This window comes from Aethalodelphis obliquidens, unplaced genomic scaffold, assembly GCF_003676395.1.
Source record: "Aethalodelphis obliquidens isolate GAN/ISIS:26980383/991018 unplaced genomic scaffold, ASM367639v1 scaffold10, whole genome shotgun sequence".
Lineage (NCBI taxonomy): Eukaryota > Metazoa > Chordata > Mammalia > Artiodactyla > Delphinidae > Aethalodelphis > Aethalodelphis obliquidens.
Genome location: NW_020837954.1, coordinates 25,015,928 through 25,034,823, shown reverse-complemented (window position 1 = coordinate 25,034,823; position 18,896 = coordinate 25,015,928). Strand labels below are relative to the sequence as shown.

Genomic DNA, 18,896 nt, shown 5'->3' with positions numbered 1-18,896 from the left:
ACAAAGATAACATCATTGGCATCTGCAATGTGCCAGAAACTGTGTTACAAACTTTACATGTGGGACTTCATTTCATCTTTAAAACAAGTCAATGAGGTAGCTATTATCACCCTATTCATATTTATACATGTATATACTCATAAACTTTTTATAATATAAAAAGTTATATATTTAGAAATAGGGTAGAAAAGTACAGTAGGTATTTCTCATGCTTTGTGACTGTCTTTGAAAACCCTTCCTACATCAGAGTAATCTCCCACATTGTGAATCTGGACTCCCCAAGGCAGAAGCCCAAACTCTCTTGCTTAGCACCTTGGCAGCTAGAGTGCAGGCTCTCCCAGGCAGGCGTACTCACACAAGTCTCAGTCAAAAAAAGAGCAGCATGAGGAAGCAGGTGCTGTGTTGACTCCATTTTTTCTGGCTTGGATGGTGACGAGGAGTCCGGTCTTCAGTGGCAGGAATGGTGGAGCGTCTTGTGTGTAGTGTCCACTCATCTACAGCACCAGTGGCAGCAGCACTGAGGTCTGGCTGAGGCAGTCCCGCACAGTGGTTTTGATATTGTTTCTGGCTGCGTAGGCTCCAGATCTGACTCTCCCAGAGATTCTCCAAACTATTTAATATCCCTTAATAAATCCTTACACTAGCTAGTTTAAGGAACTAGTGGCTTCTGTGGTTGGCAAGTAAGATCCCAGTTCCCAAATCAAAACCACAATGGGATATCACCTCAGTCCCATTAGGATGACTACTATGAAGGAAAGAGGGGGGAGGAAGGGAAGGGAGAGGAAGGGAGGGCAGGGAAGGAAAAAAATGTTGGCAAGGATGTGGGAAAATAGGAACCCTGTGCACTGTTGGTAGGAATGTAAAATGGTATAGTTGCTGTGAAAAACAGTATGGTGGTTCTTCATAATTACCATATGACCCAGCAATCCCGCTTCTGGGTAGGTACCAGAAAGACTGAAAGCAGTGTCCTGAAGAGATATTTGTGCACCTATGTTCGTAGTAGCGTTATTCACAGCAACTGAAATGTGAAAGGTACATACAGTAGTCAAAATCACAGAGAAAGCAGAAGGGTGGTGGCCAGAGGCTGTGGGTGGAAAGAAGGGGAAGTTATTCTTTAATGGGTACAGAGTGTCCATTTGCAAGATGAAGAGGGTTCTGAGATATATGGTGGTGATGGTTGCACAACACTGAAAGCACTTAGTACCACTGAACTGTCCACTTAAAACTGGTTAAGATGGTGTGTTGTGTGAATTTTACTACAATTTTTTTTAAAAGGTTGACAGTACCAAGTGCTTGCCTGGATCTGGAGCAACTGGAACTCTCACATATTTCTGATGGGAATGCCAAATGGTATGGCCATTTTGAAAAAACATATGGCAGTACCTCAGAAACTTAAACATACATTTACCATACAATCCAGCCGTTCCAATTCTCAATATGTACCCAAAAGAAATGAACACATATGCCCACAGAAAAATTTATTCACAAACAGGTGTCAGCGATGGAGGAAATGGCAACATGAAGGATACTTGTAGTGACAGAACTGTTCTGTAGCTTGACTTTGTCAATGTGATATCACCCAGTTGTGATACTGTACTATAGTTTTGCAAAATGTTATCATTGGAGGAAACAGGGGAAAAAAAGTTTATGAGATCTCTACGTGAATCTAGAATTATCTCAAATTAGAAAGGTTAATTTTTTAAAAACTTTTTAAAAAATTATTTATTTTTGGCTGCTTTGGGTCTTCGTTGCTGTGCACGGGCTTTCCCTAGTTGTGGCAAGCGTGGGCTCCTCTTTGTTGCGGTGCACAGGCTTCTCATTGCAGTGGCTTCTCTTGTTGCGGAGCACCGGCTCTAGGCGTGTGGGCTTCAGTAGTTGTGGCACACAGGCTCAGTAGTTGTGGTTCGCACGGGCTCTGGAGCGCAGGCTCAGTAGTTGTGGCACACGGGCTTAGTTGCTCTGCAGCATGTGTGATCTTCCCAGACCAGGCCTCGAACCCGTGTCCCCTGCATTGGCAGGTGGATTTTTAACCACTGAGCCACCAGGGAAGTCCCTAGAAAGGTTAATCCTTTAAAAAAACAAACAAAAAAATCCCAGACCAATACACGAATTTTCCTGGTTTCACACAACCAAAAAAGCATATACCCCAGAGATGAACCCAGGTCTGGTTCGTCCTCCATCACATGCTGTCTCCTTTCTTAGAGATCATCCCATGGGAAGCATGATGTGGTGGGAAGAGTGTGCTCTGCCAGTGGAAAGTGCTGGCTTCCTGAGTAGAAACCCTGGGAGTGTTTCTTAGTTCTCTGAGTGACGAAAAAGATGTTTTTCCTTGATTGATAGGTGTTAAGTGAATCTATAAATGTACATATGTTGTCAGTAAAGTATTAAATACATTTTAGTGTAAATGAAATTCCCACCTGAAAAGAAAACAGTATACAGAGATCATTAGTATCATAACAATAATAACAATTAAAGCTAACATGATTAGAGCACTCATTTATGTTCACAACTTTAAGAGGTAGCTGATTTCTAGGTTGCAGATGGAACAAATGAAGCCTAAGGAAGTTGAGTAACTTGCCTCACAGATGGTTCAGAGCAGAGCTGGATTTGATCCCAGGCAGTCTGGCTCCAGAGTTCATCCTCTTAATGGAAACCTCAGGTGAGATGATATTGTAGAAAAAGAAATATGTTGCTGGTGAAGGATTTCTTATCATTTAGCGGGAATATTGTTTAAATTCGTATTTTTTACAGGGACCTACATGTGGATTCACTTTAGATGCTTCACAATAATATCTCACTACTAATATTTGACAATGAGCCATTCTTATGAAAGCTATTTACAAGAACAGGATTTCCCCATGTGGTGGTACCTATGATCTTCATTTAATCCTTGGCATGCATGCAGCTTAAAGATGACTTTATGAAACTATTTAGATCTTTTGGATCAATGGACGCCTAAAAATTCAATGTGAAATGTATCTAGGGTGGGTGCCAAAAATATTCTTTACTTATTCTTTAAGTAAAGAATATTTTTAAAATGCAAATAATTTCTACTTCCTGCCCTCCTCCTCCACCTTGTCACACACGTGAACATTTGTTTTGATACTGGGTTTTCTTTTTTTTTTTTTTTCGCTGTACACGGGCCTCTCACTGTTGTGGCCTCTCCCGTTGCGGAGCACAGGCTCCGGACGCGCAGGCTCAGCGGCCATGGCTCACGGGCCCAGCCGCTCTGCGGCATGTGGGATCCTCCCGGACCGGGGCACGAACCCGTGTCCCATGCATCGGCAGGAGGACTCTCAACCACTGCGCCACCAGGGAAGCCCCAAGTAAATTGTTCTTTCTTTTTTATTTTTTGCGGTATGCGGGCCTCTCACTGTTGTGGCCTCTCCCGTTGCGGAGCACAGGCTCTGGACGCACAGGCTCAGCGGCCATGGCTCACGGGCCTAGCCACCCCGCGGCATGTGGGATCCTCCCGGACCAGGGCATGAACCCGTGTCCCCTGCATCGTTAGGCGGACTCTCAACCACTGCACCACCAGGCAAGCCCTGATAACTGGGTTTTCTTAAGGCAGATTTACACTTCTTTAACCATGTAATTAGAGCTATTTAATTTAAAGCCACAGTGTGGTACAACAGGTGGAAAGAATACAACTCAGAATTGAGACACAGGTTCTAGCCCTGTTTGTTGCCTAGGACAAATTTTTTTTTTAACGTCTTTATTGGAGTATAATTGCTTTACAATGGTGTGTTAGTTTCTGCTTTATAACAAAGTGAATCAGCTATATGTAAACATATATCCCCATATCCCCTCCCTCTTGCGTCTCCCTCCCACCCTCCCTATCCCACCCCTCTAGGTGGTCACAAAGCACTGAGCAGATCTCCCTGTGCTATGCAGCTGCTTCCCACTAGCTATCTAGTTTACATTTGGTAGTGTATATATGTCCATGCTGACAAAGGATTAATCTACAAAATTTGGTTTTTTGACTCCTAAAAAGTCATTTAGATTTTTGGTAGCTGTTTCCTCAAATGCCAAATGTGCCCTCTCTCCTTCACAGAACCTAGTGAAGTGTTTTGAGAAGCAAAAAGTACAATGTGAATTCCAGCCCTCCAAGGTCTATCTCACTTCCTCCAGGGAAGACACTGGGAGGGGAGGCAAGAGAGCAGGCTGTGCACGATGACACAGTGCTTGGTCTCCGGAAAGTCTCTTCTCAGCCTCCAGAGCCCAGCGTGGTATCTGACCCAGGTCAGCACCTAGCAGAAGTCTGCTTTCCAAACAGCTATTTCTGTGCCATGGCTTTAAGCTGAAGTTCACAAAGTAATTTATGTTCTTTCTTATTTATTGTCTCATAAATTTTTTTTGACATTTACCTTTTCCCTAGAATGTAATGATTCAAAAATCATACAAGCCCAGAAATGTACATAGACTGTCTACAATTAAGTGTGGCTAGCAATCATCTGTCCAGAGTGGCAGAGATGCACACCATGAGATCTGGAGACTTGTCTCCTGAAGAAGGATCACCGTATACATTGTCTCACACACTGGTGGCCCAGGGCCAACCACATAAACCCTCCGGGGTTTCATGTTAATCTTGCTGAGCCCTCACAGTATTTGGGTTCGTTGGCAAAAGTACCGGGTGGTTGTTTTAAAATCTGAAGATACTAAAAAAGTATTGACGTTGTTAAAGATAGACTCAGAAACAAAGAAAGCTTTTAGAAGAAGAGGTGCTTTAAAAGAATGGCTTATCATATATAAAATGCAATGAGTACCTAAAGGGAAAAATACACACAAAATAACTAAGGTTATGGTGATTAGGGATGAAAACACTTTATTCTGTTTTTGGTTGGGTCCACATAGAAAGTCAAGGATGATAGGCTTTTATTTAAATTGACTTTCCAGTATTTACACTGATTCACCTTTACTATCTCCAGATAAGGGAGAAAGTTATTTACACACACCTGGTTTTGTGACGTTTAAGCAGTGGCTGTTCAGGAAGAACCTGTCTGACACTTGGCTTCTCTTTAAGTTGTTCACAAGGTGTTCTTAGTTGTTGTAACTCCATTCGCCACTACAGCATGGGCTTTGGAAACAGGTGGAGTCGGGTTTGAAACCTGCTGTCGGCCTGGGATAGCTGGGTGGTCTTGACTACGGGGACCAACCTCTCAGAGCCTCAGCTTCTTCTTTAGTAAGATGGGGTAGTTAATAATGCCGAGCAGTTAACAAATCCAACCACGTAAGATTGTTATAAAGATTAGAGATATTATAGATATTGAGCCTGAAACGTAAGTACCCCTAAAGGGTAGTTATGAACTCTTTTCTGTATGTGCCCTGGAAACAATTTCTAAATCCACTTAAAGCAGAGAAAGTAAATTCAAGTATTTCCTCAAGCGGCTGTGTAGCGTCATTTTAAGATCACAGTGACTAAGCTCACTTTTCCTTACAGGAAGCATAATTGGGGGTGGCGGAGAAGCCTGAACCATTGCCCTGGTTTCAGCACTCAGATGAGGCCCCAGGATTCTGCCCAACCTCACAGAAGTTTGCTCTTCAGAGTTGGGAACTGCACACAGAGGAATTTGCTGAGCCACTGTGATAAGGAAGCGTAATGACAAGACTTACCTTCCTGGCAACTTAAGAAAAGGAGTGTACTACATTGCGTGTAATACGTACTTTGGGTCAACTCCCAATGTCCTATACATTAACTCAAGAATCCTGACAACCACTTTTACTGTGTTAGGTAGTACTAGCAAACGGGCTAGGAGCAAAGGGTCTGTAGTCAGACTGCCCTCATTCCTGTCCCCACTTCACAACTCGCTAGTTTTGTGTCCTTAGACACGTGACTTATCCATTCTAAAACTCACTTTCCTCATCTGAAACCCAGGATAATATTGATGCCCATCTCCTAGGGTTGTTGTAAGGCTCATACATAAAATATTCTTAGCTTAATGCCTGCCATGAAGTAAGCACTAGTTAAATAATTATTGCTGTTGTTGGTTGGCCAATAGTCCCTATCTTGCACAAAATCAAACACCAGTAAGAAGGTAGAAGTGCTGGTCTTCTGACTCCAAATCCCAGGCTCTTTCTCTTACCATGTGTTACTCTACTGAATGTTTATTGCTTTCTTAAATGATTAAAATACCACAGTGCTGTTTGTGTTATCCAGGGGCACTGAAGTATTCTCTCTAATTATGCAGAGGTGCAAATCAAAGATCGCTCCAAGTAGAAAATCGTAACATTGTTTCACTGTTCTTTGCGCTTGCTTGAGAAAAAGAACCCACGTATCAGACCATTTCTCACCCTCCCAGGAACTCTGCTTCCTGGGAGTTACAATTCTTTGATATCAAAACCAGTTCCAGTCGTGCCAGCTGAAAGGGCTGACTGCATTTTGACAGCGTAGAGGCCATAGCATTCTCTCTGTTTGGGGCCAAGTGGTGACGTCAACTGTTTGTCTCCCTTTCAAAGTTGTTCTCTCGTATTTTGCTCCAACTTCCTCCAAATACGACTGGTACAACTGCAGGTGCCACCAGCTCTCTGGCTCATTGCTTAGTTAGGCTTAAATGACTGTGCGCGTGCTCCCTGCTTCCCTACTGGGCTTGGCACAGCTCCAGGCTGCTTGGGTACTGAAGCCTGTGAAGTCCATGAAGTTGGTTTTCCAGACTAACTTTAACCTGGAATGAACTTCAGACAAGGTAGCTCTGGAGAAATTCATATTGACTTTCCTACCTCATTTACAAATAATTTTTCAAATTGTCAAAGAGAAACATTCACCGACATAGACCATACCCTGGGCCATAAAACAAACCTCAACACGTTTGAAAGAAATTAAATCACACAAAGGGATTTCTCTGAAAGCCATGGAATTAAACTAGAAATTGATAGCAGAAAGATATCTGGAAAATCTGTTTTAAAAAAGTTGGAAATTAAAACAGCACAGTTCAGAATAGCCCATGGTTCAAATAGGAAGTCATGAAGGAAATTATAAAATATTCTGAGCAGAATGAAAATGAAAGTACAACATATCAAGATGTCTGGGATGCATTTAAAGTCGTACTTAGAGGAAATTTTACGGCATTAAAGGCTTATATTAGCAAAGAAGAAAGATCTAAAATTAATGATCTCTGGGACTTCCCTGGTGGTCCAGTGGTTAAGGCACCAACGCTCCCAATGCAGGGGGCCCAGGTTCGATCCCTGGTCAGGGAACTAGACCCCACCTGCCACAACTAAGAGTCTGCATACCGCAACTAAAAGATCCTGCATGCCACAACTAAATATCTCGCATGTCGCACGAAGATCCCACACGCGGCTATGAAGATCCCGCGTGCCGCAACTAAGACCTGGCACAGCCAAATAAATACTTAAAAAATAATAATAATAAAATAAAATTAATGGTTTAAGCTTTCATCTTAAAAAACTAGAAAAAGTAGCTAAAAGCAAAGCAAGGTGAAGGAAGAAAATAATAAAGAGATGAAATCAGTGAAACTGAAAAACCACAGAGGAAATCAATTAAGTCAAAAGCTGTTTCTTTTAAAAAATCAACAAAATTGGTAAGCCTTAGTCAAACTGATCAGAAAAAAGAAGGAAAAAACCCCCCAAATTACTAACATCAAAAATGACAGAGAGGAGGGCTTCCCTGGTGGCGCAGTGGTCGAGAGTCCGCCTGCCGATGCAGGAGACGCAGGTTCGTGCCCCAGTCCGGGAAGATCCCACATGCCGCGGAGCAGCTGGGCCCGTGAGCCATGGCCGCTGAGCCTGCGCGTCCGGAGCCTGTGCTCCACAATGGGAGAGGCCGCAACAGTGAGAGGCCTGTGTACCCCCGCCCCCCCCAAAAAAAAAAGAAATAGATACCCTGAATAGTCCTATATTTTATATAATAAAGAAGTAGAATTTGTAATTAAAAACATTTCAAAAATGAAAATTCCAGATGGCTCTACTGGCATATTTTACCAAACATTTAAGGAATAAATAATACCAATTTAATATAAACTTCTCCAGAAGATAAAGGAGAAGGAAACACTTGCCAACTCATTTTATGAGATCAGCATTACCTTGATACCCAAACCAAAGTCATGAAAATTAAACTATTAGTATCTCTCAGAAACAATGTAAAAATCCTTAATAAAATATTATTAATAAACTCCAGCAGTGTATCAAAATGATAGAACACCATAACCAAACTGGTTTTATCCCAGGAATGTAAGGTTGGTTCAACATTTTAAAATCAATCACAGTAATTCACTATATCAACAGACTAAACAAGAAAAGTCATTATTTCAATAGATGCAGAAAAGTATTTGACAAAATTCTCCATCCATTCATTATTAAAAACAAAACAAAACAAAAAAACACCTTTCAGCAAATTGCAATTAAAAAGAACTTTCTCTGGACTTCCCTGGTGGTCCAGTGGTAAAGAACCTGCCTTCCAATGCAGGGGACACGGGTTCGATCCTTGGTTGGGGAAGTAAGATCCCACATGATGCGGGGCAGCTAAGCCCACGCGCCACAACTACTGAGCTCTCACGTCTCAACGAGAGAGCCCGTGTGCCACAAACTACAGAGCCCACATGCTCAGGAGCCTGCACACCGCAACTACAGAGCCCACGCGCCCTGGAGCCTGCGTTCCACAACTAGAGAGAGAAAACCTGCACGCCACAAGTAGAGAGAAGGCTGTGTGTGCCACAAGTAGAGAGAAGGCTGTGTGTGCCACAAGTAGAGAGAAGGCTGTGTGTGCCACAAGTAGAGAGAAGGCTGTGTGTGCCACAACGAAGAGCCCGCGCCACAACAAAGGATCCTGCACGCCTCAGGGAAGACCCCGCATGCCACAACTAAGACCCGACGCAGTCAAAAAATAAATAAATATTAAAAATAGAACGTTCTCAATCTAATAAACAGCTTCTGTGTTAGTTCTATATTGCTGTGTAACAGCCCCAAAGCATAAATGTCAAACAATGATTATCTCACAGTCTCTGGAAGCTGGGAATCTAGGTATGACTTAGCTAGGTGCCTCCGAATCAAGGTCTCTTACAAAAGTGAACTTATGTTGTCAGCTGGGGCTACGATCTCATCTGGAGACTCACTGGAGCAGGAGCAGGGGTGGTGGTAGGGAGGTCCACTTCCAAGCTCACTCACAAGATTGTTGGCAGCATTCAGTTCCTCACAGAATACTGCACTGAGTGACTATGTTCTTCTTGGCTGTTGGTCGCCTCAATTCCTTGCCATAGGGCAGCTTACAACATGGCATCTGGATTCCCTCAGAGGCAGTGAGCAAGAGAGTACAAGAGAGTACTCAAGGCAGAAATCACAGTCTCTTTGTAACCTAATCTCAAAAGTGATATTCCATTACTTTAAACATATTTTATTCCTTAGAAGCAAGTCAGTAGGTCAAGCCTACACTGAATATACAAGGGGAGTATACAAGGGCATGAATACCATGAGGCAGGGATCATTAAGGGCCATCTTAGAGACTGCCTACCACAACCTCTACAAAGAAATCTAGTTAGTGCAGGATACCTAGTGGTGCAAGATTGAATGTTTTCCTCCTAAGATCAGTAATAAGGATGTCTGCTCTCACCACTCCTATTTGATATTACACTGGAGGACAGACATACCAAGTGCAATAAGGCAAGAAAAAGAAAGAAAAGGCATACCAGTTAGGAAAAACTAAAACTGTCCCTATTTGTAGATGACTGTCTACATAGAAAACCTCAAGGAATTTACAAAAACCTTCTAGAACTTGTAAGTAAGAAAACGCAAATCAGCATATGAAAAACTGCTCAATGTTAGTCATTAGGGGAATGCAAATTAAAACCACAAGAGACCATTACCCACCTTTTAGAATGACTGAATCAAAAGAACTGCATACCAAGTGTTGGCAAAGAGGCAGAAATTGGAACATTGCTGGCAGGAATGTAAAATGGTACAGTCACTTTGGAAAACATTTTGGCAGTCACTTAGAGCAACACATACTTAACATATGACCCAGCAGTACTCCTAGGTATTGTTTTCCCAAGAGAAATGAAAACATGTGTTCACACAAAAGACCATTCATGAATATTTACAGTGGCTTGGTTTATAATCACCAAAACTGGAAACAACTCAAATGTTCTTCAACTGGGAGTGGATAAACAATATCCATACAATGGAATAGTACTCAGTAATAAAAAGGAATGAACTACTGATAAATGCAACAATATGGATGAATCTCAAATATATTAATACTAAGTGAAAGAAGATTAGCCTCAAAAGGCTACATAATGTATAATTCCATTTATATGACATACTGGAAGAGGCATAACTATAGAGACAGAAAACACATCAATGGTCGCCATTTGCAAACCATTTTTGGGAGGTTCACCTCCAGCCCATCCCTGGACTCCATCTATATGCCACTCCATTTTCAAGGCAGCCACCAATCTCTCTCCTCCCAGCTCCAGCTCCTTCCTGAACCCTATCCTGATTTACATTTAGTGGCATGCTGCTTGGCACAGGATTGGTCCCCGTTTAGTAGGCAGTATGCAAATTTTCTCTCCTCAGCTATTGCTTCCAGGCAACACCCATCTCAATGCTGGGCATATGGAATGGGATAGATGGTAAAGTACTGAGGCAATCTGCTCAGTGGCGAATTACCCTATTTCGTGATTTCCTCCAAGTCCGTTAATTTTCCACCATGGTGCTCCGTTCGACCTGAGCGAGTAGGAGCCAGTCGGGAGAAGGATGTAAATAAGGAACGTAAGATAGGGCAGGCTCTGTAAGCCTCCATCTCCCACATTATAAGCCCAGCTCTAGTGGAAATCAATGGTCAAGCACCGCCCCACCCCACCCCAACTCCCAAGCTAGTGGAGGTACGTGCAGACTCTAACCAATTTCAGTCATCGTACTGTCATCATACTTCCTCTTTTCCTCTCCCCCTTTCTCTCATTCATTCATTACTGGCTGCTACAGCACTGACCAGGAGAGACACAGAAGCTGCCCTCAAAGCATTCACAGTCTCGCGGAGAATACAGGGGAGTAATCACAGTTATCACACGGTGTGGTACAGGCTGCGTGGGGTGAGGGGCTCCTAGCGCAGGCGTCTTCCCGGCAGACTCTGCCAGAGCTGCATCTTCCACGACCTGCTGGAGTTTGCAATCTTGCAGGCCTCCTCTCCCCGGCAGAGGGACGTGCAGGGACCCGGGCCCACGTCCAGAACAGCTTCTCCCGGGCTCCGAGGCAGCCCCCCAGGGCCTTTCGCCGCAGCAAGGACGGCGACCGGGTCCGGGAGGGAGGCCGGGGCGCTGCGGCCCCGCCCTGGCCAGGCCAGAGCGGGGGGCGGTTCCCATAGGGATCGCGGGCCGGCCGGCCGCGACCGAGCTGGGCGGGAGTCGGCGAGGCAGGAGCTAGCCGGCCCGACAGCTCCGGCGCCGTGAGTCCTGGGCGGGGAGGGAGGCGCGGGCCGGGCCGCCACGTGGCCCCGCTCGAGGCTGCGCGGCGGGGGCTGGGGCGCGGGTGGGAAGCCGGCGCGGCGCTGGCGGGTTTCCCCGCGGCCGCGCAGCAGCGGCGGGGCGGGAGAGGTGGCCCCGCCCAGCGGCGGGACGGCGCGTCCCTGCTTCCCACAGAGCTCCGGGCCCGCCTCAGGAGGCGCGGGGCGCGGGGCACGCGCCTCGCAGGGCTCTCCCCTCCGGCGGGGCCTCGCCGCCGCCGCCCGCGAAGGGAAATGAAACCCGATATTAGAACCGGGGAAGCCCTTACCCTTCCCAGTCCTCCAGCCAGCTCATGTGTCTTAGATCGGATGAATTTACCATTAAAAAGATAGATTGTCTTACAACTCAGTTCGTTTTAGGATGACGGGTTACATTTTAACTTGCAGGGTATATAACAGACGATTAAACTTGAGTTATCAAAGGCAGCTGACTCCAGGCTGTCACCTTTGATCAAGTGGCCACGGCTGAGGGGCGAGGCTTTAAGGGAATGGGTCGGTTCCTAATTCTGTAACGAGTGCCGTCTTCTGTTCTAGGTCCTTGACAAAGACCCATCGTTGAGTGAAGCTCTAGTGCAGTGTGTTCATGCCAAGATTTTATAAGCGACATTTTCAAACTATGTGAAGATCCGTTTAAAGAAGATTTATTCTTCTGTGATGGAGAAGTATGAAAAAATTGGGAAAATTGGCGAAGGATCCTATGGAGTTGTTTTCAAATGCAGAAACAGGGACACGGGTCAGATTGTGGCCATCAAGAGGTTTCTGGAATCAGAAGATGACCCTGTCATTAAGAAAATCGCCCTTCGAGAAATCCACATGCTCAAGGTAATGGATTTTTTTTCAATTAATTTATTTAGGCTGTGTTGGGTCTCCATTGCTGAGTGCACGCTTTCTCTAGTTGCGGCGGGGGCTACTCTTTTTTTTTTTTTTAACATCTTTACTGGAGTATAATTGCTTTACAATTTTGTATTTGAAGTGGATCAGCTATATGCATACATATATCCCCATATCCCCTCCCTCTTGTGTATCCCTCCCACCCTCCCTATCCCACCCCTCTAGGGGCTACTCTTCGTTGAGGTGCACGGGCTTCTCCTTGCAGTGGCTTCTCTTGTTGTGGGGTACCGGCTCTAGGCACTCAGGCTTCAGTAGTTGTGGCTCGCGGGCTCTAGAGCGCAGGCTCAGTAGCTGTGGCGCTCGGGCTTAGTTGCTCTGCTGCATGTGGGATCTTCCCAGACCAGGGATCGAACCTCTGTCCCCTGCATTGGCAGGCAGATTCTTAACCACTGAGCCACCAGGGAAGTCCTGGTAATGGATTCTTTAAAGTGAAGTTTCAGGGACTAACAAAATTAAAGTGAGTCGTGTTATGTGAAATAAATGCCTTGAGATGTGGCCACGTCTCCTTCCTTCACGGACTTCTGTCCTCAGTGACACAAATGGGACATCTGTGCGCGAGTCACCAATTATATAATTAATTATAGAGTGGAGACGTTAAGTGCAGGGAACGATGGTATTCACTTTCAGACTTGCTGTGGAATATTTTATTTTTCTTCCCAGTGGCTTCTTTCCCATGTCACCTGTAGATCTGGTTCATGAAAAGCCATCAACTTTTATAGTACAGGAACTTTCCATGATTTTTAAACTTCTAGACTAGCTTCTGTTGATGTTCTGAGTCCATGAAGAGAATTAATCATTCACCTGTTTTCAAACAGCTAGAAAGCTGACAGGTTTTCATTATGCCTCACATTTATCTACGGCTGACCTTTATAACGTCTTGTCTCTAGAAGAAGGATTTTTCTCAAAAAAGTGAAATGATTGCTTTAAAAATGTTCATCAGTTAACTCTTGGAGACCATGACATGGGGGGGGGGGGGGGAGTTGTTATTATAAGCTGAAAGTATTTTTTTCCTGGAATGGAAATGAAGAAGGAAAGTATCTTTCCTTCTTTTCTGAATTTCTGTGAAGATGAAACCCAAATCCTACCCTACGTAGAATGCGTCCTGTAATGAATGCAGTGTGGGTTAACTTTCAACAGATTAACTTTCTCCGTAGGGGTTGGTTTTAAACAGTTAGGGCCTCTGTGTTCTGACAAGTACAACTAACCATCCAACAAGGAAAGAGCAACCTCGTGCGAGCTCAACGGAACATCCAGGGGATTTTCTCCCATCTTTGCTTCTCCATTTTCTCCAGGCCTCTCTAAAAGTCTTCTTCTCCCCATGAATTGCGTGTGTGGGGTTATCTCTGGATAAGGACCCCAAATGGGAAGTGGAGGGCTCTGGATAGATTAAAACGGGTGGGGACGACTTTCTTTATTTGGGTCTAGGACATTCTTTACCAACTGGATGTTGTCAATTCTGAGAAGACACTTCCAAAGCCCCTGTGAAGTACTCCCCTAGGAAAGAGCGAGACAAGCAGTGTTTGCCCATCCCACCGCCTGGTTGCCCTGCCCTCCCCACTCTCTACACAGGGAGAGAGAGGGTCTCACTGTTTCTCTGGCGCCCATGGATGTTTTTCACTTTCTCAGGCTTTCCCTAGCGGAGAAGGTGATAATTGTATTTCAAAGGGCCCATTTACTCCAAAGAAAAGCCAGTCTGTTTCTAGTGGAGAGATACTCTTTTTCTGATTCTGAAGGTCACCTGCAAGCGCCTCTCTGAAACCTCTCACTATTCTTTAGCAATACGGTGTTTACGAGTTTAGTCCCTGAATTACTTCAGTTCCCCCAGGATGGGGACCTTGCCTCTAGATCTCTGTATCAACCACTGGGCATGTAATACCAATAAATGTTATTGTTGGATTGAAAAAAAGATGTTAACAAAATAAACTCTTAGGAAGGGTAGATGTTGCCAATAAATTAGGAAGTCAGATGTGTTCTCATGAGTAACTGAATATTGATGTCCTCTGAAGGATACAGTTGAGTGCACGGGAGCCTGAGTACAGAGCACACAGCACTCCATTCTCCAAAATCAAGTGCGCAGCTGAGATGCCCCTGATCTGTATCAGGTGATGGGACTAGATTATCAGTAGAGCCTGTCCCGTCAAGCCCTAACTTTTCAGAATTCTGTGATATTTCTAACACATAATGGGTGCTTAAATATTTGCTGCATAAATGAATTGAGGGTTTGTTAAATGAAGTCATACTTTCTCCATTTACTTATTCAGTAAATATTTACGGAGCTTCATTGTACCTAAAACAATGTTTATGTGAATTTGTACATCCTGTCTTTCAGATGCTTAACCGGTGGAAGATGAATTTCCCCTCAGCTCTTACACCCAATAGACTGGGTTCCTAATGGGCAGGGCCTGTGTCATTCACCTTGTCTCCCCACGCCTGTCATGAACCCTCTAAATAAAGTGTTTGGAGGCTTGTTTGAACTAGACTTTGAAATGTTTAGAGAGACATGGAATAAGAGATAAGGCATTCAGGGCAGTCTCTCCTAGGGAAAAAAGAGGTGCATAAGTGGAAAACAGTATATTGAAGGAACACAGGTAATAACCCCAAAGTCTTAGCCAAGATGCCTGCTGGGCTAATAGGCCTGGGAGAAAAGAGAAGGAAAGGAAGCCAGCCTGCATTAGGAGGGGGTGTGAGGAATTTCTTGGAAAACAGGTCTGGCCCTGGGATAAGTGATGATTAGCACATAGCTTCACCTTGGTCCCAGGTGGCCTTTGGGGTTTGGAGCCTGCCTTGGGGACATGTTGTTGTCCCTGAGAACAGGAAACTGCTGAGGTCTAGGCTAGTGTTTTAGGGCCCCATCTGAGCTGCATTCAAGGCAGAGCTCTAGGGCCCATGGAAGGGGAATACTAAACCGGAACCAAGCACAGTTCCATGGGCCCAGGTTCACGGGCTTAGGGGCTCAGTGAGTGTGAGTTCCTAGGAATTTCCTTGCACACCCCTCACAGAACTGGGGCTGTTAATGACCCCTGCTGAGGTCAAGAACTAGGAAGACTGAGGCTGAAGGTACCTCAGTGACCTTAGCAGATGAGAACAAGCAAGGGCTGAGGCCCAGACTGCTCTTATTATGATAAGGAAAGCAAGAAAGGTAGATGAAGACCAGATGTAGAAGGCTTTGAATGCCAGGCTGAGGAGTCTGGCTTTCACGTGAAAAGAGGGAAGCCAGCCAAGATTTTTTATTAGAAAGTTATCATTTGCAGACTTCTGAATTTCATGGATCAATAAAATTTCCAAAAAAAATTTTTTTGTTTACAGATTGGTCGGCATTTTAAGAGGCTGGGTTATCACCATCACTTCATAAATGAAAGGACGTTTTAATATTTTAGAAAAACTAGGAAAGACCCAATTTTAGGAAAAAAGCAGTCTTCCTGAGAGAGTAGTTGACAACTAAAACAACATCTCTCTATATATACATTTCTCAGGTGTGTGAGAGTGTATGAGTGTAGGGGTGTGTGTGTGTGTGTGTGTGTGTGTGTGAGAGAGAGAGAGAGAGAGAGAGAGAGAGATCATTGCCCTTATTTTTCTCATTTCACTATCCATTGATGAAAATGAAGACATCAGCTGTTTTGTGCAGCCTAAATTTCATGAAAGTTAGTACTATGTCTGCGAACAAAGAGACTCCCCAGACCAGATGATGTCCTACTTATAGGATCTATCTGATACAACGAAATACTAATACCACAAAAGAACTGAATGGTCCCTTGGATTTTTTTTTTTTTTTTTTTTTTTTTTTGCTGCATTGGGTCTTTGTTGCTGCACACGGGCTTTCTCTAGTTACAGCAAGCAGGGGCTACTCTTCGTCATGGTGCACGGGCTTCTCATTGCGGTGGCTTCTCTTGTTGCAGAGTGCGGGCTCTAGGCGAGCAGACTTCAGTAGTTGCAGCATGAGGGCTCCGTAGTTGCAGAACGCAGGCCCTAGAGTGCATGGGCTTCAGTAGCTGTGGCACGTGGGCTCAGTAGTTGTGGCACATGGGCTTAGTTGCTCCGCGGCACGTGGGATCTTCCTGGACCGGGGATGGAACCTGTGTCCCCTGCATTGACAGGTGGATTCTTAACCACTGTGCCACCAGGGAAGTCTATTAAGTTATAATAGAATTTGGCATGTATCTGTCCTCAGAGAATTGCTTGTATGTTTTTTAAACCATTTATTTAATGATTTAAAGCAACTCCCAATAGTTGCTGTCAGACTCTTTTAAAAATTACAGTTGTTTCCATTAAGCAGATAAGATCATGGGAGTGAACTGTCCAGCAGTCAATTGCATAATTATTAAGGCACCACATCTACAGTGTTTCTCGTTCTTGATGTGAAAGCATATATGAAGATGTAACTATACATTGGTAAATGATTTTAAAGATAATAATTATTATCAAGAAACCTATTTTGCTAATACTTTTAGAAAACATTTTTTCTGAAAAATTGAAACACTTTTCAAATAACATTACTTCATGCCATTTGGGGGAAAAAGTGTGACACATTTTTATGAGATAAATTCAGTATTTGTGCTAATAGACTGCTCCCTAAACTAAATGTAATTCGCTCTTCACCAAGAGGTCCTACTATAGTCAACCCTTTAATGTTTTCATTTGAATCTTATTTATTCCAGGCTTTTAGAAAAATAAACAATTGCTCCAGTTAAAGTTAGTCAGCTTGTACTCTACTTTAAGAACATTAAGTACTGTTCTAGTGACAGTAATAAAATTATACTGCCATACCTGAGCTCAAAGTAACTATCCTACCCTTTCTCAAGCTCACTTTCCATTGTGGAAAAAAAAGAAAGAAGTCAATATTTTCAGTCAGTGTTTCTGATGAGACACCTGTGTGTAAGATAGTTGACATGTGTGCATTTGGCAAGTTTTTACAGAACTCCTCCCATGTACCAGGCACTGTTCTAGGCTCCTGTCCTCACAAGTAAGGAGAGACTAACAGTAAACAAATGATTATATGTCAAGTGGTGAAAATGAAGCAGGATAAGGGGGTAGAGGTGATGGAGGGGCTAGCTTTTTTATATAGAGTGGTTAGGAAGAGCCTTCCTGATGAATGACATTTGAAGACATTCCAGCAGAAATGTGAAGGAGTGACTCTTGCAGCCATTTAGGGGGAAAGCATTCCAAGCAAGGGGAAGAGTAAGAGGCCCCAAGGCAAGATCAAGTGAGGTGTTCTAGGTGTGTTCTAGTGTGTTCTAGGAGGAGCAAAGAGATGAGTGTGTCTGGAGCAGGGGAAGTGAGAAAGAGAGCCATAGGAGATGAAGTTAGAGAGATGAGGGGGTTAGATATGAGGGCCCTGTGGGCCATGGTAGGGACTGTGGATTTTACTTTGAATGAGATGGGAGCCAGCAGAGGGTTTTGAGCAGAGGGGTGCCCTGGCATGACTTATACCCTAGAAGCATTCCTCTAGCTGCTGGTTACTCCAGCTCCATGAGCAGGAAGGTCTTTTAGAAGACTGCTGATGTGATCCAGGTGTGAGGTGATGGGGTTTGGGTCAGAGGGGCAGCAGTGGAGGTGGTCAAATTCAAGATTTATTCTGAGAGAAGAGCGCATAGGAATCCGATGGTTGGATGAGGAATCACGAATGACTCCAAAGTTCTTCAATTGAGTACCTGGAAGAATGAAGAGATCATTCACTGTGATAGGGAGACCCAGGTGCAAATCTGGGGGAAAGGAAGTCAAAAGTTCTGTTTTGGATATGTTATATTTGAGGTGTAAACCCACTGTAAAGTGGGCAATTAAATGCACAAGTCTGGCATTCAGGGAAAAGTCTGGGTTGGAGTTACCACCATGGGGAATGGAGAGACAAGTACCAAAGATTGAGCCCTGGAGCTTCAGCATCTGGAGGTCAGGAAGCTGAGGAACCAGCAAAAGAGGTAAGAAGGGGTGATCTTCAAGGCAGGAAAATCCCGAGAGCAATGTTCTTAAAAGCTGAGAGAAGGGAATTCCCTGATGGTTCAGTGGTTAGGACTCCACACTTCCGCTGCAGGGGGCCCAGGTTCGATCCCTGGTCTGGGAACTAAGATCCCGTGAGCCGTGTGGTGTGGCAAAAAAAAAAAAAAAGCTGAGGGAAGAAAATGTTTCGAGAATGAGGGGGTTGCTCAATGGTGTCAAAGGTCACCTTTAGTACAGGCTTAGAATTAGCCATTGGCTTTGAAAATATGAGGGTCATTTGAGACCTTAATGAGAGCTATTTGGGTAGAGTGGTAGGGATGAAAGCTTCATCAGAGAGGGTTCAAGAGAGGATGAGAAGAGCAAAGTGAAGACAGTGATAAAGGCAGCTCTTCTGAGGAATTTTATTATAAAAGGAAGCCAAGAAATGGGGCAGTGTGTGCTTGGAAGGATGTGGCGTCAAGAGAGAGTTTTTGAAGTTGTTTTTAATATGGAGAAATACGTATAATTGTATGCTAATTGAGGGAGAGAATTCCTGGAGCCATGACCTTGAGTTACCAACCTAGACCATGACCCAAAATAACTATTATAGCATACTAAAAGACCAGTTCATGGACCAGTTAGGAGA

At 44.2% G+C, this 18,896-nt stretch overlaps 2 protein-coding genes and 1 long non-coding RNA gene across 4 annotated transcripts in view; 2 read left to right on the top strand and 1 right to left on the bottom strand.

Moving 5' to 3' along the window:
• The first annotated feature begins 2,300 nt into the window (after positions 1 to 2,300).
• On the top strand, positions 2,301 to 4,366 carry LOC113622733 (uncharacterized). The gene is made up of 2 exons (XR_003433628.1): positions 2,301 to 2,866; positions 4,055 to 4,366. It is a non-coding gene; the product is annotated as an uncharacterized LOC113622733 (long non-coding RNA).
• A 6,684-nt stretch (positions 4,367 to 11,050) lies between these two features.
• Positions 11,051 to 12,002, bottom strand: LOC113622978 (atherin-like). Its single transcript, XM_027111734.1, has 2 exons — positions 11,913 to 12,002; positions 11,051 to 11,719 (listed from the first exon to the last, which is right to left on the bottom strand). Exons 1-2 carry the CDS (start codon positions 12,000 to 12,002, stop codon positions 11,051 to 11,053), a joined length of 759 nt encoding a protein of 252 aa, XP_026967535.1.
• The window catches only part of CDKL1 (cyclin dependent kinase like 1), a 63,070-nt gene continuing 55,458 nt past the window's right edge, over positions 11,285 to 18,896 (top strand). Inside the window, exons 1-2 of one of the 2 annotated variants that reach the window (XM_027111182.1) lie at positions 11,285 to 11,392; positions 11,984 to 12,271. In XM_027111182.1, the coding sequence (XP_026966983.1) occupies positions 12,104 to 12,271 (168 nt within the window). In that variant the 5' untranslated portion in view covers positions 11,285 to 11,392; positions 11,984 to 12,103. Of the gene's footprint in view, positions 11,393 to 11,639; positions 11,838 to 11,983; positions 12,272 to 18,896 lie in introns of those variants that run through there. The other variant, XM_027111184.1, reaches the window with a different exon arrangement.

What these genes read in the sequence shown, in the direction of transcription:
- LOC113622978 (XM_027111734.1), bottom strand. Translation starts at nt 12,002, where the DNA reads ATGGGTCTTTGTCAAGGACCTAGAACAGAAGACGGCACTCGTTACAGA. An exon ending in TAAAGCCTCGCCCCTCAGCC is followed by an intron (nt 11,720 to 11,912) that starts GTGGCCACTTGA and finishes AGGACTGGGAAG; the next exon opens with GGTAAGGGCTTCCCCGGTTC.